The sequence below is a fragment of the Bos javanicus genome, chromosome 15 (genome assembly GCF_032452875.1).
Source record: "Bos javanicus breed banteng chromosome 15, ARS-OSU_banteng_1.0, whole genome shotgun sequence".
Classification (NCBI taxonomy): Eukaryota; Metazoa; Chordata; class Mammalia; order Artiodactyla; family Bovidae; genus Bos; species Bos javanicus.
In genome coordinates, this window is record NC_083882.1 from 66232055 (window position 1) to 66258835 (window position 26781).

At 46.6% G+C, this 26781-nt stretch overlaps 1 protein-coding gene across 1 annotated transcript in view; it reads right to left on the minus strand.

Annotated features, from left to right (window-relative positions):
• The window catches only part of PAMR1 (peptidase domain containing associated with muscle regeneration 1), an 80821-nt gene extending 73293 nt beyond the window's left edge, over positions 1-7528 (minus strand). The window contains exon 1 of the mRNA XM_061381137.1: positions 7262-7528. Coding sequence (XP_061237121.1) covers positions 7262-7334 — 73 coding nt within the window. The 5' untranslated portion in view covers positions 7335-7528. The remainder of the gene's footprint in view (positions 1-7261) is intronic.
• Positions 7529-26781: the final 19253 nt, after the last annotated feature.

Sequence of the window (26781 nt, forward strand, 5' to 3'; positions counted from 1 at the left end):
GCTCCTCTGTCCATGGGATTTCCCAGGAAAGAATACTGAAGTGGGTTGCCATTTCCTCCTCCAAGAGATCTTCCTGACCCAGGGATCAAACTTGAGTCTCCTGCATTGGCAGGTGGATTCTATACCACTGAGCCACAAGGGAAGCCCCAGTTGGGTCCATTACTGCTAAATATATTTTGCTTTTTGTGTCTTACAGTTTGTATCTCATTTCCATGAAGACTTGAATATTCACTTGTTCTGTTCCACCAGTGAATTGGCCAGGGGAGCCAGGTTTGCAGAGAAAGGAGGCTGAACATCACTTAGAAGCAGGCAGTCAACCACCCAACCACCCAGTGGGAGGCAGAAAGCCAAACAAGAAGTAAGGCAATAAAGATTCTTTATACCAGCCAAGCCCTCCCTTCTGCTTGCATCCCAGGTGAGGAAGTGGTATATTAAAACATGGGAATAGATGCTACCAGCTAGAAGCTAAGCTCAGGCAACTTGTCCTGGGCTTCCTAGATGTTCTCCACCATCACCACTGACTTCCAAAGTGGGGTCGCACGATATAGGGGATTAACTGATCATCTTCAAAGGAATCCTATGATGTAAATGGGCACAGAACTGGGTTTGAAAAACTGACACTTCAGTTCGCCAGAGTTTTCAAATGATTTGATTTGAAGCAAACCAGGCCAACATCCCTCTTCCACCCAGTGGTTTTCCACTAAGCTAGATGGAAATTTATTTTAACCAATCATAAATCCAGCTTATGAGGACACTTGCTGCACCTCCCCATGAGCTAAAGTTGCCTGAATGTGTTCCTCACTCTGTTCTGGCAGCAGCAGCCCTGGTTTTCCAATCACCAAACCAACTGACCAGACTTCTACTTACCGACACTCGCTGCCAAACCGCTAACTCAGCCCCCTGAAACAGCCAGAGTCTCGGAGAGGGCAGTGATAAAGATGCCTACACTGCAGGGATAAAGGCATGTCCCCAACTCCAGAGGCAGAAGGGTGACAGAAACATGTGTCTTCATTTGGGCTCTCTTAACCACTCGACAAAAGACTCAAAAGACAGCAGATCCTCATTCAAGGTTGGAATGAACTGGTTAAAATCCATCTCAGTATTAATGGAGGGAGGCTGCATCTCCATCCCCTGCAATATCCATCAGCTGTGTTATGCCAAAAAAAGAAGAAAGAAAAATGCCTCCCCTTATTCATGCCAGGCCTGCTACTCCTGTTCCATCACCTAAGAATTTACACATTGACGATCTTGACAGAATAAATCCATAAAAGACTAGTGCTCCACGGTCTCAGGGCCAGGCATGAAGCACGTCTCATCCTTAACTCTGTCACTCCACAAACAGAAACGTGATTTTGATTATAAAATTTGACCATGAGACAAAGAAATTCTCACTTCCCATGTCTAATCATAATGAGATGCATGTGCCTGTGGACAGCTACCCAGAAATGAGTGGGATTTGTGATCTGCTTAACATTCCTGTTTCCTCTAGAAAATGGCTCCTCTTGGGTTCCACGTGGTCCCACGGGGACTGCTGAGGTCTCTCCCTCGTCATTTACATCCATTCGGCCTCCACAGTGGTGAGCATGTGACCTTGCTGACTCAGGGGCCGGGGAATATCAGCTCTTGGAATATCCACAGGATAACCAGGACTTTTTACTAATACTGTGATTCCTTATGTTTTGGCCAAAATACAGACAGAAGATCTACCATAGTTGGTAGATCTTCTATACCACTACTGACTATAGCAGTGTTACTGCTTCCGTACATGCATTATGGGGTCAGACTGGGTTCAAAACACTGATGTCCAGCTCTGCGACCTGGGCAAGTACTGTGCCTCCCTCTCAGTATGTAAACTAGGGATAATAACTACTTACCTTCTAGGTATGTTGTGAGGATTAAATGAATACATGTAAAACATATAGGAGAATGCCTGGTATTTACCACAAATACCAGTAGATTATTTGGGATCTGGTCCCTTAGGTATGAGGCTTCCACCACTGGTGTTTCCACCATTACAGGTGAAATATCTGATGTGCAGCCCTCCTTACTCCACTCTCAACCCACACAGGCTCTGTGTCTGTATCACAAATAGCAACCGAGAACAACGAAAGGAACAGCTCTGGGCGGTGAGTAGTAGAAAGTCCCATTGGTTAAGAGAAATATCTCCAGCCAACTCTAATTCTCTACCTTCCCTGAGTGGTTTTGTTCATAGATATGGAGTTTGACTTTTCCTGCATTTTACTTCTTTCTCTCCATTATAAACCTAATGCTTTGGCCCAGATCTTGGGATGATTGTCAAACAGAACTCCTTAAACACAGACCAGGCTTGAAATCTGATAACTTTCTGCCACTGATCTGGTAGCTTTCAAAGCTCCAGCTGGCCTCGGGGTCTTCTGCCCTGGAATTCAGGAATTAGAAAATATAAACACTGGTTTTCCCTCTCCTTTAAAATAAAATGAGAGGGATCTGGGCTCTTGTGACTTTCAAATATCCACAAAGTGGGGGTGACAGGTCTTCCCACATGAGGGGAGGAGCAGGGTATCACTTTCCCTCATTTACTACTGAAATGTGCACCCTTCCCCCCAAATCAATTGCAGCTTCTAGAACTAGGCTCAGAAAAGGCAGGTAGAGAGGTTTTCTCTTGCATCGGGATCGGCCACCCCTAGGAGGGCAGATGGAAATAATTTTCTGACTTAAGGCCAATCATTAGGTCCTCCAGACACCATGAGACGCCATAATCTCAGCCGATGCTGTCTAGCCAGGGTAACCCAGAGCAGATAAATTTAAGTCAAAACCACAGTCCCTGCCAGTAGCATTCCAAAGCCCTCCCTAAGGCTTCTGGATATTTCTAAGGGACTTACATGCTCCAGGTCATCTCTGCCTCTGGATCCAAAGGTGCTTTGTCCCCAGCTTACTGACCCAAATATAACACCCAACCTCACCCTCAACTTCAACCAACAGCTCACCCTCAAGGGCATTCATAAAACATTTTACTGGTGGTCATAGAGGTGAGATTGTGTTCCACAACACACACAAGTGAAAATACATTTATGTTCCTGTCCGCTGCAAAATGCTCACTTGTACCTCTCCCCATTCAGCACCCAGCTTTCCACTTTCTCTCTTTCACATCCCATTTCTCCCCCATCCCTCCCAAGAACAGAGATCAATAAGGCAAATACAAGCAGGGACTAGCAGGTAAGACACCTGTGAACTGAGAAGTGGGGTGTCAGACCAGACAGAGGACCCAGCCCACCTCAAAGCATTCAGGTTCAAAACCTTTCAAGCACTATACCCTGCTGAATACTTCTGCAGACCTTTACCCAAAGGCTGCCAGCCCTTCCATGCTATAGTCTTCCTCTTTGCTAGAGTCACCCCACGACACAACAGCGCCACCCACATGGGAGAGAGCAAGGACCCTCTCCTGCCACGTGTGTCCTGAGACCGTGCCGCGATTACATGCGCATCACTGTAGGAGGCTGTTAGCTGTGTGAGTTTCTCAGCCGGGTACCAGGTGAGCTTGAGCTCAGGAATCTGACAGTCTGGGCTCACCCCAGGCTCCACTAACCTTCTTGTGTTTTCTTTTTATCATGTTGCTGTACTGTGCTAAGTCACTTCAGTCATGTCCAACTCTTTGAGACCCCATGGACGGTAGCCTGCCAGGCTCCTCTGTCCATGGGATTCACCAGGCAAGAATACTGGAGTGGGTTGCCATTTCCTTCTCCAGGGGATCTTCCAGGCCCAGGGACTGAACCTGCATCTGTTTGTATCTCCTGCACTGGCAGGTGGGTTCTTTACCACTAGCGCCACCTGGGAATCATTTCTGCAGCAGAATGTAAATAACACAGATTTACCATTTTGATCACCTTTAAGTGTACAGTCCAATGGCCTGTGTAACCATCACTGCTATACATCTCCAGAATGTATCATCAGATCACTGACACTCTAAGCCCATTAAACACTAAGTCTCCAATCCCTTCTCCTCCAGCCCCTGGTAACCATTGTTCTACTTTCTGCCTTTATGAATTTGACTCCTCTAGGCACCTCACATAAATGGAATCATACAGTATTTATCTTTTTGTGTCTGGCTTCTTTCACATCATGTTTTCAAGGCTCATCCACGTTGAGAACTTCACTCCTTTTTAAGGCTGAATAGTATTCCGTTGTGTGTATAGACCCACATTCTGTTTACCCATACGTGGGTTGTTTGTCCCTTTTGGCTGCTGGCAATAGCGCTGCAGTGGACATGGGTGTATGAATATTTGCTGGAGTTTCCGCTTTCATTTATTTTGTGTCTATTCCCAGAGGTGGAATTGCTATATCAAATGTTTCACTTTTCCAGGAACCGTGCCTAATGTATCTTTGAATAGGTCACAGACCCTCTCTAAACCCCATCTGGGAAATAACAGCACCTACCCTGCTTTGGTTTAAGCACTGAGCCCATCATAAATGCTCAGAGGTTTACTCCCCTCGCTCTCTGCCTTTTAAGGTACTCTGACTAAATGATCTCTCCAGTCACTCCTAGCTCCTGAAACCCATGATCCCACCATCAAATTATTTCCCTGTTGGAAAAGCTAGGAATTCTCAGAGTATATATCAAGAGAAAACCCTCTTCATAGTCCCCACAAAAATCTAGCTCTGCCAAGAAGGCCCAATTTTCATAGCTCTCTCCTTGGAATTTGCTAACACATCCCATTATAAACCAACATCTAATTTTTCTTGCCACTCCTTCCCCCTTGCTTTCTTTCCACATTCCCTCTCTCCACTGTTGCTCCTGCCCACTGCATATCTGGGCTTCAAATTATCCTCCCCGGTTGCCTGGATGCTCGCTCCCCACCAGCTAATGTCTGTTGGAAGCAACACTTGTGAAGTTATTCATGTGAAAGCTTCATTCCCCAGAGTCACATCTTTTCAATGAGTTGTTCCTTTTAGGCTGGATCCTGCTGGCAGAGCGACTGCTGTTTGGTGAAGTCAGTGGAATTGGGTTTCTCCCCTCACATGCTGTTTGTGTTGGGTTATCACTTGGCCTGATGTTTGGATTCTCATCCTCAGACACGTGTCCCGAGTCGATGAGCAACAACCGTCTGCCGTGCCATCCCAGTGGATGTTTACATCTCATCAAATGCTCTTTTTAGAAAAGTAATTAGAGGAAATATGCTGCTAAGCTTTCCTTGACGGGGGCCAGATTCAGAATTCCAGCAGGGAGTGGACTCACTCACTCACAACTTGAAATATTTTCCTTCTCCACTCCATCCCTCTGTGCTCCCTTTAAACGTGAATGTTTGACAGACAATGAAATAGCCTTGCTCTCCAGCTCAGTCAGCAGCTTGGCTGCCCAGACGCCATGCACATTCCCTGAAGCTCTTCTTTTCTGTTTGGCTTTTTTGTTGTTGTTGGTTTTGTTTTGGTCTCTAAGTCGCATCTGACTCTTTATGACCCCATAGACTGTAGCCCGCCAGGCTCCTCTGTCCATGGAATTCACCAGGCAAGACTACCGGACTGGGTTGCCATTTCCTTCTCCAGAGGATCTCCCCCACCCAAGGACTGAACCCCTGTCTCCTGCATTGGCAGGCGATTCTTTACCAGAGTCAGCTTTCTTTCCTGAGTAAAAGGTATAAGAGATTCTCAGGTCAGGGATAAACGGGTTTTTCAGATCCTGGGCAAGGAAAAAGGGGCAGCTGAGCTTTAGTTTTCAGCTTTTATGGGTTTCAGCCATCTCACCTGCCACGTTAGAAAAAGAGATGTGGGGACAAGAAAACTACACGTGGGAGCCCTGGCACTATAGGAGGAAGCCGGCTCCTCTGGAGCTGGGCTTGGGCCACCGTGCCCTGGAAGGTCGGCTCCAAAAGGCAGAGGTGGAACAGGGACACGTCTCAAGGAAAAGCCACCAACTAAACCCCAGGCAAGAGGCTGGGTTAAAGGATTATCAGACTCCACCCTCCCGGGCTCCTTCTCCCTACATTATTGGGCTGTTCCAGACACCAATAAGGCAAAATTCAAATGAAACACTCTTCAGCTTGAGAGTAAATCACCAAGGAAGATTTCACTTGGGGCTGGCAGGTAGATGGAAAGTATTGACTAAAGTGGGCGGGGGTGCTTTTCATGTATCTCGGTTTTTGTTCACCATGAAGCGACATGTGCCAAGGTCCGGCTTCCCTTCTACAGTAGCTGATGGCTTTCTACACCCTCACCACCCAACTTCCTCTGTTTCATTGTTGGGCACTTGCCAGCTCCATGCAGCAACGAAGCAGCCACTTCTTAAGTAAAGCAAAGGTGTCAGGTCACGAGCACAGGTGTCAGGTAACCCCCACAGAGGGGAGTAGCAAAAGCTTACGCACTCCCTGCTCCTTCACAAAGCTGCCCTATTTTATCACCTGTGCATCTTACCTCTTGAGGTCTCACCTTGCCTCCTGACACCTGGCCTCTCTAGCCATAGAGGGCCAGATGCTCCTAAGAAGTCCTCCTTCCCTGCTTGCCCAGCAGCAGTCACAGGACAAGCCTGCTCTCCCCTTGCTTCTGCTGGGTCAAGAGGCTCCCAAGAGCTCTGTCTGGGTCTTGTTTCAACCTCACTTGCCCTAGAAGCCTATCTGACGTGGGGTTTGTGGCTCAGAAAATGACATGTGAAAAACACAGAAGCCACAGCTCTTTCTAAATAAACTCTGCGCATCCCCAGAATCAACTTGCACTCTTCACCCTGGCTTTTTCTTCTTCTTTCTCATCCTTATCGGAAAGGAAGTGTATATATGCTGAGTGAGCACCTCTCCCTTGCTGGGAATCTGTTCTGAACGGTTGTGGTGTGAGATTTCCTCAACCAGATGCTCAGGACAAATACCCTCGCTGTAAGCCCTGCTCTTATTCACCTCTTTCCTCCCAGCTCACCTGGGAGGGGGCTTTTTCCAGGTAGAGATTTGGCTTTTGCATGTCAGAGGGGGCACCTGAGCCTGAGTAGAACCCCGGCGATAATTTTGTGCTTTAAAAAGCTTAAGAAAAAAAAAAAAAAGGCACATAAAACTGAAGCTGGTACGTTTCCTGAGGGAGTTCAGTCCCGCAAGTTGCGATGGCAGAAAAACGGTGTCACGTTCTTAGAAAGAGGGACACTTCAGCACCACCAGCCAAACCCCCAAGATTCCCACTAGAAGAAAGCTCACCACCACCACCCACAGACACACAGCACCCTCTCTTGGGACACCTCGCTCCTGCCCCCTAACTAACCCCAGGAGACAAAAGTCCCCTCCTGGGGGGTCCTGAATGCGACCCACAGTACCTCTTGGCAAGGACGAGATGAGAAGGAGCTGCAGGAAAGCAAGCCCCAGCTGCGGCCACCAGCCCAGCTCCATCGTTCCCGCGGCGGTGCCCGGAGTGACTGCTGGGGAGGGACCGAGGGAGGCCGGCGGGCAGGCGGCTCCTACGCGGACCTCCCCAAGCCCCAGCTGAGCGGGAGCTCGGGTTTCAGCTCGCCAGGCTCTCCCATCCTCATCCGAGGGGAACCACCTTCAGCCGGCGCGACGTCAGCCCAAACCTCTCCTCTCCGCGGCCGCCTTAACCCTTGCGGAGCCCGGGGAGGTGTGGCCACGAGGGGAGGCCCCGGGCTGTGGCTGGAAAGGAAGCTGCGGGGCACGGAGGCCCGCCCAGGTCCGGCTGGGCTCCCCGAGGCGGTGAGGGCAGGGGAGAAGCCAGCAGGACCCTGAATGGGGGCGGAGGTAGCCGGGGCTGCGCCCCCTGTCCCCCCCACCGCAGGTGAGGTCTGAAGCCCCACCCCCACCTCCAGCCCGGATGGGAGGTCTAGTGGGTGCCTTGACTGCACACACTGAGTCCGCCAGATTAAACGCCTGGCCTTGGGGGAGGGGGTGAGCTGGAGATGGGGGGAGAAAAGCGGTCAACCCGCCTCCCCCCTCCACCTGTATCCCCAGTCTCCTTCCTGCCCAGCGTTTGCTCCCAGCGCTCACAGTCTGCAAACCTTATCCTTTGCCTCTATAGGCTGCTGGGGGTATTCTGCATGGTCCCACAGTACCCGTTATGGTGAGTTCAGCAGCTTAAAGAGCTCCTGCCCACATGCCAGGCAGGGTACTGGGCTCAGGGATAAAAGAACACACAGGCATTGTCCCGGTAGTGAGGGCATTCAGTCTAGGTATGGAGATAGCAAATGAGATGTTGAAGGGAAGACGAAGGATGTGTTACAAGATAACAGCTGACATTCTTGATCAATTTCTCTGTGCCAGGCAACTGAGTACCATACATGTATCAACTCATTTATTCCTCATAATACATCTGTCATCTCAGTCTTCTCAGAGAGAAATACTGAGGCATGAGAATTCAATAGCTCATCCAAGTAAATGGCAGAGCCAGGCTTGAACACAAGCAGCTTGCGTCCAGAAGCTACAATCCCAGACAGCAGGCACACTGCTTCTTAAAATTCTGTGTATGCAGTGTTTTATTTAGCCATTATAGTCACCGTGTACAGTAGATGGCACTGTCCCCGTAGTATGGATGCCGAAACCAACACTCAGAGATGAAATGACTTGTTCAAGGTCACTTGGCTGGAACTGTCAGAGTAGGACTGACACCCAGGTCTAACTCAGGGAAGCACTGGGGTTTCAGGACGTGCTTGATCTCAGTTTGTGAGGTCAGATGAAGAACTGAGGTTGGGAGGAGTGATCATTCGGGCCTAGAGCACTGGGAGGCTTCCCAGAACTGGGGAAGCTTGAGCTGGGACCTGAGAGAGGCAGGATCTCAATCCATGGAGGGAGTGGGAAGGTCTTTCTAAGAAAAAGGGCTGAGTTCATCTAGTGCCACTGGGAAATAAATGACTATTTACATGTTTAATTAAAGGATACTTTATCCTTTTATCCTTTAATTATCCTTCCTTCAAAGGATCCATGGCAATGTAAACCATTAAAATGAATTTTAGACACACACGCACACACACACACATATATATGGAATCTAGAAAGATGGTGCTGATGAACCTATTTGCAGGGCAGTAATGAAGACATGATGAAGATCCTGATGCTGGGAGGGATTGGAGGCAGGAGGAGAAGGGGACGACAGAGGATGAGATGGCTGGATGGCATCACTGACTCGATGGACATGAGTTTGAGTAAACTCTGGGAGTTGGTGATGGACAGGGAGGCCTGGCGTGCTGCGATTCATGGGGTTGCAAGGAGTCGGACACGACTGAGCAACTGAACTGAACTGAACTGAATGGAGACATACAAAACAGACTTATGAACACAGTGAAGGAGAGGGTGGGTCAAATAGAGCAAGTAGCTTTGAAACATATACAATTCCATATGTAAAATAGACGGCTGGTCGGAATTTGCTATATGATGCAGGGAGCTCAAACCCAATGCTATGTGACAACCTAGAGGGTTGGGATCAGGTGGGAGGTGGGAGGGCAGTTCAAGAGGGAGGGGACATATGTATCCCTATGGCTGATTCAGGCTGATGTATAGCAGAAACCAACACAATATTATAAAGCAATTATGCTCCAACTAAAAATAAATAAATTTTTAAAAAATGAATTTTAGGGACTTCCCTGGTGGCCCAGTGGCTAAGACTCCAAGCTTTCAAGGCAGGGGGCCTGGGCTTGATCCCTGGTCAGGGAACTAGCTTCAACTAAGAGTTCAAATGCCCACAACTAGAGATCCCACATGCCACAACTAAGACCTCGTGCAGTCAAATAAATAAAATAAATAAATATTAAAATGACTTTTAAACAGTTTTGAGATTATACACACACACACACATATATATAATCTCATTGGAAAAGACCCTGATGCTGGGAAAGATTGAAGGCGGGAGGAGAAGGGGATGCCAGAGGATGAGATAGCTGGATGGCATCACCAACAGGGTGGACATAAGTTTGAGTAAGCTCCAGGAGTTTCTGATGGACAAGGAAGCCTGGCGTGCTGTGGTCCATGGGGTCGCAAAGAGTCAGACACGACTGAGCAACTGAACTGACTGATACAAGCACACACACACACATATCTCAGAACAAAAGCCAACTCAAGAGGATAAACACTCTGTACAGTTTGGAGACAGAAGGTAAAGAGAAAGCATGTAGTCATGGTGCTTGGATTTTATTCCATAGTTAATGGAAGACTCTGACTGTTTAGGAGCAGAAGGTGTGGGGCCTAAAGCAAAGTCCTAGAAGAAAAGCCTTTCTGGTGTCCAGAACAGGGGATGGAGGAGGCCAAGGCCTGGCTAGAGAGAACAGCCTGGAGCGAGGAGCAAGCCATGGAAGTTGAAGGGAAAACTGTGGGAGGAACTTGGGGAAGGCAGAGTCCTGGGACTCAGGACAGCCTAGGAGTGCAGGAGCGCTGCCAAAGGGACTCCACTTGGGGAAATCCCTAAAACCCAGCCCTGCTTCTGGGGCCCACCGCAGCCAAAAGACTGGGAGCAAGAACCTAGCGGTCAAATCCTCCATTCACCACCAACTCTCTGAATCTCAACTGTCTCATCTGTAAAATGAAAATAATAACCAAAGATACTTTGTGGACTATTTGGAGAATTTAATGAGATTATGTACATAAGGCCCTTAGCACAGGGTCAAGCTCATTCTAAATGCTCAATAAATATACATCATTGTCTGTATTATCGGTCTGAGACTGACCCCATGGAAATCCCATGGTATGGGCCTTCTTCCTCACCCTCAATTTCTCTATTAAAGTGAAATTTGTTAAAACAGGCACCAAAAATAACCTTAAAGGGGAGGGTGGGGGAAGTGCCAAAGGGCAGCTGGGTAGGAGGTTAGAAGAGGAGAGTTTTACTTTCTTGCTGGTCACTCAGCCCTAGTCCTTTGGTGATGGAAATAGGGAGGAGTTGACATGGTTCCCAAGTAACCATAGGATACGATCTCAGGTGGCCTCAGCCTGCAATGGTTTGGAGCAGGGCATGGGTTCCCAGCCAGAGATTGAGGCCAGGGTGTGGTGGTGAAAGTACCAGATCCTAGCTCCTAGATCAGTGGTCAGTGACAAGGGCCCTGGCCCTTTGGCTTTGCAGAAAATAATTTCCTCAAAGATAGAAAGTGGTGAGATAAGTAAAGTGTTTATTAAGAGGGAAAAAGAGTACAGTAGGTGTGGATAGACACACGAGGGGACTCTGAGAGTCACTGAGTCGTGCCCTTGTGGCAGTTTGAATGACTTTTATGGGGTATTTCTTCCAGGGTTTTCTTTAGCCAATCATTTTGATTTGTCTGGTTCACAGTCCATATTTGGTATATCTCAGGATCCTCCCACGTGTGTGCATGCCTGCATCTCTTAGCCTAGATGGATTTTACCAAAAAGGCATACGGGTAGCTTGGCATTAGTTAGCATCACTCCCCTCTGACCTCCAAGGAGCTATCCTGCACATGTGTGATCGGGGAGGTCTTCGGACTTTGAGAGCAAGAAATACGTGGACTGGGCAGGGCCCAGCCTCCTCCCTTATTTGTTCTGCTCATCTCTTCTTGGAGTTCCAGTGCTTAGGGATGAATCTCCAATCACGTTACCCTGGGGGGGGTGGGGGTGTGAGGGAGGCTTCTACCTCCTGCCTCAGTATTACAGCCTCTTAGGAATCTGTTTCTCCCATTAGCTGACAATGCCACTTCCTTCTTCCCTTGTCTCCCCTCACCTACACACACACACACACACACACACACACACACCTTCCGAGTCTACCCAGCAGCTTCACCCCTACAGCAATTTAGCCCACGAGGGTGGGGCCCCAGGTAATGCATGTGACTCTCTAAAGAAGTCTCTACTGAAAGGTCTTTGCTGCTCCAGGCTTAGGGGACTGGAAACAGGCCTTCGCATCTATTATTGGAATGCCCACAGGAATAATGTCACTAATTTGGGTTTGCAAATTTCCTAGGACTAGGGAACCTGGAAAGGAATTCTCAAAAAGGAGTGGGGCACGTTCCTCTGGGGAACGGAAAGCAGCGATCAGATATTACCTTGTCGAACTTGACAATTAGCTTGGACTGGGAGAGGAAGAGGGAAGCGATAAATATGATACAAAAAAGGTGGGTAGTTTGTCTGAGGTCATACAACCCTACATAAATTTCAGTTTTCCTACGAAAGTTTAGCTTCCTCTCTTTCCATTAACTCAGTTTTTCATATCGATAGAGTTTAGTGTTGTTCTAAATCAGGATTCTTGACCCAGGTTCCATGGGGTCTACCTGGAGGACTTTTCGCAGGGCCTTTGAACCTCTGGAATTGATATGCAAGTTTTTCTGGCAGTTTTTGGAGCAAGAGGAAGTCACTGCCTTCTTCAAAATTTCATCAGTCAGTTCAGTTCAGTTCAGTCACTCAGTTGTGTCCGACTCTTTGCGACCCCATGAATTGCAGCATGCCAGGCCTCCCTGTCCATCACCAACTTCCAGAGTTCACTCAAACAATAGGGATCTGCAAACATCCAGGTTTTTTAGAATCACTGATCTTCACAAGTTAACATCGAAAAATTCACCACATATTTGTTGGGTTTGGGGAAAGTGGTTTGGTACATACAGTGATTGAGTCTAGGCTATAAACTGAACGACAGATATTTTTAGGACCCTCCCTCCCACTCCCTTTTTTTTTCTATTTTTGTCTAAGAGCACTTGCTCTGGCTCACACTGCCTAGTGCTGAATCCAGGTGGACCACTACTACTTGTGTACACTTGGGTAGGTTATTTCACCTGTGATGGCTGTCGTTTTCTCATCTGCTAAGTGAGGAGAATAATGGTACCTGCCCCTATGGGGTTGGAGTAAAGAGCTCAGAACAGTGTCTAAAATACACTAAGGGAAAGGGAAGTCGTTCAGTCGTGTCCGACTCTGTGTGACCCCATAGACGGCAGCCCACCAGTTTCCCCCGTCCCTGGGATTCTCCAGGCAAGAACACTGGAGCGGGTTGCCATTTCCTTCTCCAATGCATGAAAGTGAAAAGTGAAAGGGAAGTCGCTCAGTCGTGTCTGACTGTTAGCGACCCCGTGGACTATAGCCTACCTAAGTACTCAGAAAACACTATTTTTATTATGATTCTCTCCCCCTCCTGCCCTCACTTTCTACACCCACTTCTGGGAGAAATAAATCACTGGAAAGGCTGAATGTAAAAGAGGCAAAGTGCCATGCTAGGGAACACGGAACGATACCTGGAATTAAAAATTATCTTCTTATAATGAGCACTCAGAAATCAACAGTTGGCTGGAGTAGATGGAGTCGGGCCACCCATTTAATTACAAGTCACAATCCCCACTAATTTTCACATGAAAGGATGAGGCACTCTAAAAAACCTGGACCTTTTTCACTGCCATGGGAGGCTGATTGCATGTGAATACACGGAACGAAACTGCAGTGGAGGCTGTCTTGTGAATGACAACAGCTCCCCAGTCTCCAAGCTGTAACTTTTTTAGATCAGCAGCTTAAGCAGAGACCATTGAGGGCAGGCCAGAGGGAATAGCTAGGGTGAGACCCGTCTGTAAGCCTACGAGAGGCATCCCAGACTGCTTGCTGGTCATTATGTTTGGTTTTTATCAGCTGTATGAAACACAAAGTTCAAGTCACCCAGGGCCAGAGATGGAGAAGGGTAGGTCTGGGGGAAAGACAAAGGGCCCTTCCACTAGAGCCTGCTCTAACTGGCCCCGCCATGGAAGTCTCCAGCCCTAATGAATCCCGGCTGTTCACCTACACAACAAGCAATGATGTTGTGCCTCCAGGGCTGGCTCAGCTCCACTCCCTTTCCACCGGGAGCTGGGCAAGCGGGTAGGTGAGTCTGTGGTTCTTTCTTTGGCCACATTCTTCTTGCTCTATGTCATTCTTTATGGAACTTGCTGAAAGAGGGCGTGCTTCCTTCCTTCATGGTCATTGCACTCTTGAATCTCTTGGGGAAACCAGTTCTTGATTTTCATATGTGTTATTTGTAAACTTCAATTTAAATAAAAATTTCTGCTATGCCATGAGCTGCAAAGCTTTATAAAGAACTCTGGCAAAAACTGGGACCCCAATCCAAGTGACTAACTCAAGAGTTACACGTAGTTGTGCCATTTTGACATATAGTTGAGCCATTTTGGGTGGGGAAAGGACCAAAACATGGAAAAATTCCGAGGGAAGGCAGTAGGGTATGGTGGCATGAAAAAGACACCCGGTCCCAGGGGGAACCAAGGCTCTACTACCTACCAGCTGGGTGAACTTGGACAAATCCATCGGCTCCTCTGAGTCTCACTTTGAAAGAAAGTGAAAAGTGTCAGTCACTCAGTCGTGTCTGACTCTTTGCAACCCCATGAACTGTAGCCCACTAGGCTCCTCTGTCTATGGGATTCTCCAACCAAGAATACTGGAGTGGGTTGCCATTTCCTCCTCCAGGGGATCTTCTGGACCAAGGATTGAAACTGCATCTCCTGTGGCTCCTGCATTGCAGGCAGATTCTTTATCATATGAGCCACCAGGAAAGCAGCAGTCTCACTTTCCTCATCAGTAAAAGGGAGGTGAGAGCTGCCTTATCATTCTGATGAGATTAAAATGAGGCCAGCCTGCATAATGGTAGTTCAATCAAGGCTGATTGTTATGAACATCTAATCTTAGAGTTTCATTTTGAAATAGGTACCATTTCCCACAGCTCTGGTGATGGAAGTCAGGTTATGTTCCTATATTGATTTGAAGCCAATGTGTGTCTGAAAAATATATTGCCTTGTACAGTTATGCTCCCAGTTGGAGGTCTAGGGGCAGAGTGTGCACTTTTTCAAAGACAAATTGAGAGGTCTGACCTGAGTGGACCCAGTCCAGGTGCTAAAGAAAAAAGTATTCTGACATTTGTTAAAGACTATAGGGAAGGGGACTTCCTTGGTAGTCCAGTGGTTAAGAATCCACCTTGCAATGCAGGGGACATGGGTTCAATCCCTGGTCAGGGGAACTAAGATCCCACATGCCACAGGCAATGAAGTCTGCATTGCAACTACTGAGCCCATGCGACACAGCTAGAGAGTCTGTGCACCACAGCAAAAGATCCCACCAAAAGATGGAACGTCCCAGAGGCAGGTAACCAGGGGATCCAATCTGGTCTGAAGGTCAGAAAAGTTAACCTGAGAAGGTGACATTGAACTTCAGAGCTGAAGAAACGCAGAGGGAAGGGAGAGTAGAGGACAAGAGATGAGAAAGACCGTGTACTGGGAGGCTACAGGTGCAGGCAGGCCTTGAGAACCATGAACTTGGTTCTGTGGGGGTCATGGGAAAACAGCCTGGGGGTCAGTGACTGGATGGTTGGTGCCCCAGGTTCCCCTCTCTGCAACAACATCCAGTATGCAACGGGACCGAGAGAAGCGGCTTGAAAGGCACTGAGGAGGTAAAAAGGATGGGATCAGTGATCATGGTATAGATTGAGGAGAAAAATACGGGAGCAAAGTTAGGGTTATCCCTGTTGCTAACCACATAGGAGTGGACAGACGCATGGTGGTGAGCTGTGCAGGACTGCTCTCCTCTCTCAGCCTCTCTTTCTGTCACTCTCTCTGTCAGATCACTCACTCTGGGAGAAGTCAACTATGCAAAGCTCACATGGAAAGGAGCCAACGCTTCCTGACAACAGTCCCCCAAAGGAGCTTGGGAGCACATCCTCCCTTCTGGGGCCCTTCTGGTGGCTGCAGCCCTCAGCAGCGACTTGCCTGCAACCTAGCAAGAGTCCCCTTAGCCAGAACCACCCAGATAAGCTGCTCCCAGATCCCCAACCTTCAGAAACTAGGCAAGATAACAAATCGTGTTGCTTGGCACTGCTAAATTTGTTCCACAGCAAGAAATGACTAATACAAAAGATCTGTGAATTGGATGATCTTTAGAAGAAACGAAAAGTGTCTATACAGTCGGTAAATCTGCAGCCAAATGAAAACTGCTAGAGTTTAAGGACCCAAAGGCGAGAAATTTAATAGAGTGAGACTATCCCAGGAAAGAGGCTTTCAGCAGCGCATAACAGCAAACCCAACTTACCTGGCTTAAGCAATAAGGAATTGTTTGTCCAGTATAGCAATAAGTCCACAGTTAGAATGACTCCAGAGCTCAGTCTGTGCCCCAACAATAGTGTTAAATATCTAAATAGCTCTAAATAACCAGCAGATATATATGGTATGCACATGTTTATATAGAATCTTGGGACATATAAATATAGCATATGTTGTATGGATGGCTAACAGGCGCATGGAAAGTGCTCATCATCGTTAGTTATTAGGGAAATGCAAATCAAAACCATAATAATGTATCACTCCACACCTCTCAGGATGGCCGTCATCAAAAAGTCTACAGATAATAAATGCTAGAGAGGGTGTGGAGAAAAGAGAAACTTCCTGCACTGCAGGTGGGAATGTAAATCGGTATAGTCACTGTGGAAAGCAGTGTGGAGGGTCCTCAAAAACCTAAAAATAGAGGCCATGTGACCCAGCTGAAAAGAGGAGTCTGGTGAGCTTCAGTAACCGTGGGGTCATGAAGAGTTGGACACAATGGAGCGACTAGCACATGCAGTCACTTTGGCATGTTCAACTCTTTGCAATCCCATGGACTGTAGCCAGCCAGGCTTCTCTGTCCATGGGGTTCTCCAGGCAAGAATACTGGAATGGGTTACAGTTTCCTCCTCCAGGGATCTTCCCAACCCAGAGACTGAACCAGCATCTCTTAATGTCTCCTGCATTGGCAGCCAGGTTCTTTAACACTGGCACCACCTGGGATGAGTAATATTCCATCATATATATATATATATATAAAACTCAGCCATAAAAAATAATGAAATAATGCCACTTGCAGCAACATAGATGGGCCTAGAGGTGATCAGACTAAGTGAAGTAAGTCAGAAAGAAAAAGACAAATATTTTATCACTTATATGTGGAATCTAAAAAATGGTAAAAATGAACTTATTTACAGAACAGAAACAGACTCATGGACATAGAAAACAAACTTATAGTCACCAAAGGGGAAGGCAGGGAGGGATAAATTAGGGGTATGGAATTAACAGATACGTACTACCATGCGTAAAATAGATAATAAAAATGTACTGTATAACATAGGGAACGATATTCACTATTTCGTAATAACCTATAATGGAAAATAATTTTTATAAAGTACATATATACACACATATATGCAAATCACACTGCTGTACCTGAAACTAACACAGTTTTCTAAATCAACTACACTTCAGTTATAAACAGCATATGTTACTTGTGAATACAAACTTATCATTAAACTATTAATAATAGGTAGAATTGACATGGTGGTGGTGGTTTAGTTGCTAAGTCATGTCCGACTCTTGCGACCCCATGGAAATGACATACAGTACCTTAAAGGCAGTAGTTACCACTGAAAAGAAGGGGTATCAGGATTCCCTAGTGGTCCAGCGGTTAAGAATCCACCTTACAATGCAGGGTACAATGGTTCCATCCCTGGTCCGGGATCCCACATGCCGTGGAGCAACTAGGGCCATGCGCCACGACTACTGAGCCCTCACGCTGGAGCCCAGGGCTCGCAGGCTGCAACACTGAAGCCTGCGGAAGCCAGAGCCTGTGCTCTGCTGCAAGAGAAGCTACCGCAGTGAGAAGCATGCACACTGCAGCTGGAGAGTGGCCCCCACCCAAGCAACTAGAGAAAGTTCACACACAGCAGTGAAGAACCCAAAGACCCAGCACAGCCAAAAAAAGAGAAAAAAAAGGAAGGGTGTCACAAAATGTGATATATGAAAGTTTAGCTTCAATATTAAACAAGTAAAAGAGAAATTGAAGCATTGAAGCCAAATGTTAACATCTGTCTCTCTTTGAGGCTAGTACATAGGGTTCTGTTATAGTCTGAAATTTTTTTGGATGTCTGGATTATTAATAATTATACCTATATATTATAAAGTTGCTACAAAAATGTAAGAAAAGGACGCATGGGAAAATATTTTAATGGATAGAGAAGACAAGCATTTATTCTTTAAGAAAACATTTTGAAAGAATAAAATAATGCCATTTGCAGCAACATGGATGAACCTACAGATTATCATAAAAGTGAAAGAAACAGAAAGACAAATGCCATATGATGTCACTTATATGTGGGATCTAAAATATGACACAAAAGAACTTTTCTACAGAACAGAAACAGACTCAGAGATATAGAGAACAGACTTATGGTGCCAAGGGGCTGGGGGTGGGGGAGGGATGCACTGGGAGCTGGGGATTGGCAGCTGCAAACTGGTACATATAGAATGAAGCAACAACAAAGTTCTACTGTATAGCACAGGGGACTATATTCAATATCCTGTGAAAAAGCATAATGGAAAAGAATATGAAAAAAAGTATGTACACGGATAACTGAGTTACTTTGCTAGGCAGGAGATATTCACACAACATTACAAATCAAGTATACTTCAACTTAAAAAAAAGAAAACATTTTGAGTGTCTCCTATGTGTCAGCCACATTCTAGGCTATGGGGACAGCATGACAGAGTGATTCCTGTCTTCATGGAGCTTACATCCTACTGGGCAAAGATATATAACAAACAAAGAAGAGCAGATCAGAGGGGAGAGCGCTATGCTACAAACAAAACAGAGAAATATTCTAGAAGTGATGGAGGAAGGTACTTTATTTCGTGGAATCAGAGCAGACCTCTCTGAGAAGAGAGAAGGTGACACTGAAGTTGAAACCCAGAGTAAAACATCATGAGAGCCTCCGAGAAAAGGGCATCCCAGGCACAGGGAGGAGAAGGCAATGGCACCCCACTCCAGTACTCTTGCCTGGAAAATTCCATGGACAGGAGAGCCTGGTGGGCTGCCATCTGTGGGGTCACACAGAGTCGGACACGACTGAAGCGACTTAGCAGGCACAGGGAACAGCTAATGTAAAGGCTGCGAGCTAGGAATGAGCTTAGAGCACACAAGGAGTGCAAAGAAGTCCAGTGTGGCCAGCACACAAGTACATGACCCGCGCTCTAGAAAAGAGGGCGTATGGCAGGCGCCAGGAGAACGTGCTCGGATGATCAAGTGAATCCACACCAATGTCTCATTACCTTTGGGGTATCGGGGAATTCTTTGAAAATTTAGTGGAAAACTATGGATCCTAGAAAAATACACACATACTGATTTTTGCTTATAATTTCGGAATATGCATGGACCCTCTGAAGCCCACCCAGAAATGATCTAATTGCAGCATTCAAATTCAAGCCACATTATTCCAGGTTGGTGAGGATATAGGGGCCTGACCATTTTTACTCAAATGCAGGCCATTTCTACTCTGTGTTCCCTACCACGTCGACCGATGCTGTACCAGTCTGAAGGTCTCCTACCCCACCCTCCTATGTTTCCCCTTGCTTTTCACCAGGTCAGACCTACATAGCAGTCGGAAGGCTCTCCCTGCCTAATCCTGCTTCTCTCCCTTTTATGTTTCATAGGCTTTACCACCAAGAATTCTTTTTCTTTTTCAACGTGCCTCTTTTCGGCTGTGCTGGGTCCTCATGCTGTGCATGGGCTTTGTCTAGTTGCGGCAAGCAGCAGTACTCTCCAGTCGCTGTGTGCAGGCTTCTCACTGCGGTGGCTCCTCTTACTGAGGTGAGGACTCCATGGCAGGGGTTTAGTAGTTGTGGCACATGGGCCCAGCTGCCCCAGGGCCTGTGGAATCCTCCTGGACCAGGAATTGAACCTGGGTCCCCTGCACTGGCAGGCAGATTCCCAACCACTGGACCACAAGGGAGGGGCTACCACCAAGAATTCTATCTGGCTCTTCTAACTTTGCTTGGTGTCTGTTTCTTAGACACCAACACAACCAATATTGTATTGGGACCAACCAATACAATCAGTACCGGGAATAATAAAAAACAAGAGGTGGTAAGAGGGGGTTGTGGTTCTAGATCACAGAGCTGGCAAGGAAAGCCCCATTCCCCAGTGGTATTTGAGGTATAGATAATCCTGGCACAACGTGGCAACCCAACTGCTAAAGATTTCCCAGCTGGCTACTTAGAAGTACTTCCTAGTGGAGGAGAATGCCTGGGCTGGGATGAAGATTCAGGCTTTTATTCATTATGGAGGAACAGCACATTTAAGGACAATGGAATCAGCTGGTTACTAAGTTGATCTGATGCCCTGCAGAGGGATAATGAGAAACTAAGTATAATTAACAAATTTAAATACTAAGTGTGAAAGACAGTGGTCCTCCTTGGTAGTTCCTGCAGTAGGAGAGTGGATTAAACTGAGAAACAAACCCAGGTTCTGATATTTATAGGCTTCAAAGAGAGTGGAATGCTTAGTCATGGCTGGTCTACTACACTATATCAGCATCCTGCCCAGAGAACCTTGAACTCTTGAACCTGAGATTGACTCATCTGTACAGATACTCCCAAAGTATGTGGTTCCACTGAATTCCCTGAATCCCCTGAGCCTTCAGAGATGGCTCATCTGTTCCTGTTAAGAACCGGAGCTCTGTCCTTGGAAAGAAATAGTATGGGTGTTTTCCCACTGCAAGAAGACAAGGGTCCTCCTCAGGACTTGCGCTCAGGCCTGTCCTGGCTACCAGGCCAGAAAACAGGGTTAAGTGCCATCCTAATCCCAGTTTAGAACATGATGAGGAAAGAAAGAGACAAATGCCAATGGAGCTGCAAGAATTAAGTAGCATGTACCAGCAGGAGCCAGGGGAGTACCCATCGGATTGGATTTTGAGGGTGCTTGATCAAGGAGTAGGGCTTCCCTGGTAGCTCAGATGGTAAAGTGTCTGCCTACAATGTGGGAGACCTGGGTTCAATCCCCGGATCGAGAAGATCCCCTGGAGAAGGAAATGGCAACCCACTCCAGTACTCTTGCCTGGAAAATTCCATGGATGGAGGAGCCTGGTAGGCTACAGTCCATGGGGTCGCAAAGAGTCAGACACAACTGAGCAACTTCAATGGCACTGACGGGATCAAGGAGTACAGAAGAGAAGAATAGATAAGCAACAGTTCATTTAATTGGGAGTACTCTTTAGGAACATGGATTTAATGCGTTGGCAACAACCCTAGGGTATGCGCAAATTTGCTAGTAGGTAACTCTAAAAAGGGCTTTCCAGGTGGCTCAGTGGTAAAGAATCCTCCTGCCAATGCAGCCGATATGGGTTTGATCCCAGGGTTGGGAAGATCCCCTGGAGAAGGAAATGGCAACCCACTCCAGTATTCTTGTCTGGGAAATCTCATGGACAGAGCAGCCTGGAGGGCTACAGTCCACGAGGTGGCAGAGCCAGACATAACTTAGTGACTAGAAACAAAAACAAAAGAAAACTCTTAAAAATATGGAGAAAACACTAGCCCATGCTGACCAAGTAGTAATGCCTGAGGTACTGTGGAAACCAGTGGGATTAAACGGCTCAAGGAAACAGGCAGTTTGAATTGGATATATTACATGAGGACAGAAGATGCATCAGAAATTTATTTCCATGGAAGGACCTAGAGAAGGTGCTATTCACAATGCCCATCAACAACATACTGATGGGATAAATATTAGCATCACTAAGACATTCAGTGGTGAGTTTCTTCTATAGGCTAAGGTTGATTATAAGAAATATGTCACAAAACTTGGCTTACTAATAGCAGTGGGAATGATAAGGCCTCAAAGCAATAAAGCCCAGATAATAGTTATTAATCACCAGAAGTGAGGGGACCCCACAATTACCACCACAATCAATAAGATTGGAGGGGCAACCAAGGGGGCTCGACCCTCAAGGAGTTGTGGATATAGTTGATAGAACATGGTATTCCTTAGAGACAAAAAAACAGGCAGAAATGTAGGGTACTGCTTAATATATACAATCAAAAGAGGCAAGAATAGATGAGCAAGAGGCTGAGGGTGACTACCTCAACAGAAGTTGTGAATCTAACTCAGTGCTTGAACATGAGCCAGTTTTCATACTCAAAACCTGTTGGCTACAGAGGTGGATGGGTCCCCAAAAGGAAATAAAGAGCAACACTATGGCAAGCATATGTTATAATGATTCCTTTGATACTTTCCTAAGAATACCTATCACCTCTTACTCAGATGACTGTGGACTGGGGAAGGAAAACACTCATACATTTTGAGGGTTACTGGACACAGAGTCTAAGATCGGGAGGCCTGAAATAACATCAGAGCCACCTGTTTGAGGTATATATTAGTAGCTTAATAAGCTGACTCTTGGCCAAAGGCCAACTTTACTGTGGGTCTATGGATCACCCATCCAGTGATCATTTTTCTGGGCTCCAAATATTTGATTGGGATTGACATACTCAGCTATTGAATTCTTAACATGAAATCCTTGTTTTATCATAATATTGATAATCATGATAATAGAAAGACTGAGTAAAAGCCCCTAAAATTGTCCTCCTCTCTGAAACTTCAGTTCCCCAAGATAATGAATCAAAAACAAGATCACATTCATGGATAATGGTGATGTTTAATATACCTCTAAGGATCTTAATGATGCGGTCATGGTGGTCTGTCTCAATTTAATTCACCAGTCAGGCCCCTAAAGAAGTCAGACAGATACTCTAGCATGACTGTCATCTATCACATACTCAAACGAATAGTTTCAATAGTGGTTGTCTTGGTACTTTTGCTAGAGCAGATTAACATGGTCTTGGGTAAATGGTATGCAGCCAATGAGTTCTTTCCTATCTCCATCAGAGAAGAGAAATACAAACAATTTACTTTCACATGGAATGGTCAGCAATACACTTTGACAGTATTGTCCTAGGACTATGTTAATTCTCATGTTGTCATGATATAGTCAAAAGAAATCTGGACCATCTAGATATTCTGCAGAATATCACATTGATCCATTCCATCAATGACAGAGCAAGGATTATAAAAGCTGGCTAGCACGCTTGAGGCATTGGTGAAACAACTCACTGCAGATGATGAGAGATAAACCGTAGGAAGATGCAGGGGTATGGCACATTGGTAAAGTTTTCTGGGTCCAAAGATCAGGGACAGGCTGAGAAATACTGTGCAAGGTAAAAGACAAATTGCTGCATTCTCCATCCCTTAGAATGAAGAAGTATAATGTCTCTTGGGCTCTTTGGGATGGGTTTTGGAGGCAGCACACTCCACATCTAGCAATACTACTCCAGCCTGTATCCCAGGAAATCTGAAAGATAGCCTGCTTTGTGTGGGGTCTGGAGCAAGAAAGGAATCTATAGTCCATTAGGCTCTGGACTCAGAACCCAAGTAGCTCTGCCACGTGGAGGATATGATCTGGGAGACTATCTGGTGTCGGAAGTGTCAGTGGTGGGAAAAGATGCAGTAAGGGTCTTATAGCAAACTCCAGTGGGGGAATCACAACACAAGCTTCCGTGGTCTGGACCAAGGCCATGTCAGTTGCAGCATTTGCTTTCTGAGGAACATATAGATTATTACTGAGCCCTGGGGGACAGGGACATTTGACCCTGGAATATCAAGTAATCTTGAGCTGAGTTCTATCACCAGGGGCTTCTCTGGTGGCTCAGATGGTAAAGAATCTGTCTGCAATGCAGGAGATCCAGTTTTGATCCCTGGGTTGGGAGATCCCCTGGAGAAGAAAATGGCAACCCACTCCAGTATTCTAGCCTGGGAAATCCCATGGACAGAGGAGCCTGGTGGGCTATAGTCCATGGGGTCACAAAGAATCGGATACAACTGAGTGACTAACACTTTCACTTCACTTTTTTCTCCAAGTCATAAAATTACACAGGGCCATAGCAGGTCATTCTAAGATGGAAAGGGCACATCCCAAATGGATCTCAAGCAGGCCCAGAGGGCACAATCAAGCTTCATGGACATAAACTCCAGATTCCCATGCCATCTTCCATGACTGCCCAGTACCTGTCTCTCAGCATGCACCTATGACAGACATTCAGGGAGAATTCCCAGTACAACTACCTGAAGGAGAAAAGTCCCATGCTTGGGTTACAAATGGGATGTTTAGGAATATGCGTTCGAGCTGAAAAATGGATGGTGGGCATCTTGTAGGCATCATGGAATGGAGCTGAATGACAGAGCTGAGGGAAAATGTTTGCAGTGGGTGGAGCTTTGGGTGGTGCACCTAATCCTCTGCTCTGTGAGGAAGAAGTGACCTGGGGTGAGAATATATCAAGATTATGGACCATGGCAAGTGACCTCACTGGCTGATCAGGAGCCTGAAACGAAAAGGACTGAATGACTGGAGGCATGTGAGTGGGCATATAGGAGTGGGCACCAAGGATTACTAGAAAATGTGATCATGCTGGATAAGAAAGCATCTACCATTGGATAGGCATCAAATATCCAAGAAGACAGAAATGACTCAGCCAGTTTACATTAGCTGGTATTTGCGTGATGGGCACATGAACAGAAAGGTCAAAGTAGTAGAGACAAAAGTTAGAAGTTACGCACTGCAACAGCCTGGACTGCTGCATACCAAAGCCAGTCTAACTACTGCCACCTCTGCATATCCGACCTGCAGGCAACCAGACCCAGTGCTGAGCCCCAGCATGCTCTATTTTGATCCAGGAGGAATGGGACAGGGACCTAAGATTTAGCATTTCCAATAAGGACCCAAATGATGCCACTTATCCCAGTGATGACAGTGGTGCTGGTCTATGTACAACAAATTAGAGGAGTAAGAGCAGAAGCTACTTCCTCTAAGATCATAGGCAAGACCACTGATAGGGGAAAAGCTCTCCCAACAGGCTCTAACAGAGATTCATGAAGGGTAACCTCAAATATGCAGATGACACCCCCCTATGGCAGAAAGCGAAGAGGAACTAAAGAGCCTCTTGATGAATGTGAAAGAGGAGAGTGAAAAAGCTGGCTTAAAAATCAACATTCAAAAAACTAAGATCATGGCATTCAGTACCATCACTTCATTGCAAATAGATGGGGAAACAATGGAAACAGTGACAGACTTTCTTTTCTTTGGCTCCAAAATCATTGCAAATGGTAACTGCAGCCATGAAATTAAAAGACGCTTGCTCCTTGAAAGAAAAGCTATGACCAACCTAGACAGCATATTAAAAAGCAGAGACATTACTCTGCCGACACAGGTCCATCTAGTCAAAGCTATGGTTTTTCCAGTAGTCATGTATGGATGTGAGAGTTGGACCATAAAGAAAGCTAAGTGCTGAAGAGTTGATGCTTTTGAATTGTGGTGTTGGAGAAGACTCTTGAGAGTCCCTTGGACTGCAAGAAGATCAAACCAATCAATCCTAAAGAAAATCAATTCTGAATATTCATTGGAAGGACTGATGCTGAAGCTTTAATACTTTGGCCACTTGATGCAAAGAACTGACTCATTGGAAAAGACCGTGATGCTGGGAAAGATTGTCGGCAGGAGGAGAAGGGGACAACAGAGAATCAGATGGTTGGATGGCATCACCAACTCAATGGACATGAGTTTGAGCAAGCTCCAGGAGTTGGTATGGACAGGAAAGCCTGGCGTGCTGCAATCTATGGGGTTGCAATGAATCAGATACGACTGAGCAACTGACCTGAACTTCCACTAAAGCAGCAATAACAGCAGGGAGCTGCTGACCCATGAAAACTGGCACCAGGAACTTAGCCTGACTGGACTGAGAGAGTTTTCAAACGAAGCTTCCTAGGAATGAAGGGGTTACTCTCTGCTAAGCAGCTTGGCGATGAGCAGCATGAATTGTGGTGCATTTGGAGGAGTTTGGGCCTTGTAACAAAGTCTTCCATTCCTTCTGCACTGCTGACTTGACCGTGGGCCTTTAACTTTCAGTCTTAAGTTTCCATGAGCTGCAACAGAACTGTCATCAGGGCAAGTATGCTACTCTCCAAAGGACTTAGAGGTTGGGAGGGATCTCCACCCCCCACCCATAAATCCAAATCTGTGCATGCCTCTCTTAGGCTCTGCAAACCTACTTTACCCCGTCTCCTTCACAGCGGGGCTCCCAGAGCCTCAGGACAGCCATAAGTCAGGCTGGACCAGAGCTGCACAGACATCAGGATCCTCCTGAATGTCCCTCTGGTGGACTGGGCCCACTTACCTGTGATTTCGCTCTGGACCCTTTCCTTCTTATCATATTTCATTGGAAAATCTGATCTTATTTAAGGTTTGTGTTTCCAATAGTGTTTCTGGGCAGGTGACCAGCGGAATGCAGCCAGGGAAATGTAAACAGTTAATGAAACCTAACAAGGTGCACACTTTCAGCTCTATTTCATGCCTCCAATGACTCTGTCTCTCATATTTCCTCGGCTGTGTTCTTCCTCTTGGGTACAGTCTGGGTCTGTTCTCCATCACCATGGCAAGAGCCTCAGGGAAACGCAGGTGTCTGCAGTCATTAGAAATTCAAATCCACCTGCTGGACCATGTGCAAGAAGAAGGGCAACTCGCGGTCAGCAGAGATGAGATGGGTGAGGGGTGGCTGTCTGGCCGCAAGCCCAGAGGGGCCCATACATCATGCCGGTTTCCAGAGGCAAGGAGCTCTAATGGGAGTCAGGTGAGAGGCCCTCCTGTGGCCAGACGGCTGGATGCTATTAAACAGTGGCCGCAGAAGGTCTTGAAAGTGGGTGTCTGTGGTTCCTTACACCCTGGAAGCAATTTATGGCCCATGCCTGCTCTTTCTCTGGGTCTCAGGACATCTCCCCTCCTCTGCTCTCCTCCTCTATTCCTTCTTTTTTTCATGTTGTTTTCCTCTCTCCTATTCTCCTCCCTGTCTCTCTTTACAGCAAAGCAAGGCTTAAGAATCTAAGCATGAGGTCAGACTAGGACACCACTTAACTGGGGCAAGGGGATTTTCTAGCACATGGCTGATGCTCAGTGGGCCACTTGAAACCCTCCTGGAGGGAGCCTGGGAAATGGGCTTGGGGCCTGGTGAAAATGGGAAGTGATCCATTTTGTCATTGTCCTTCG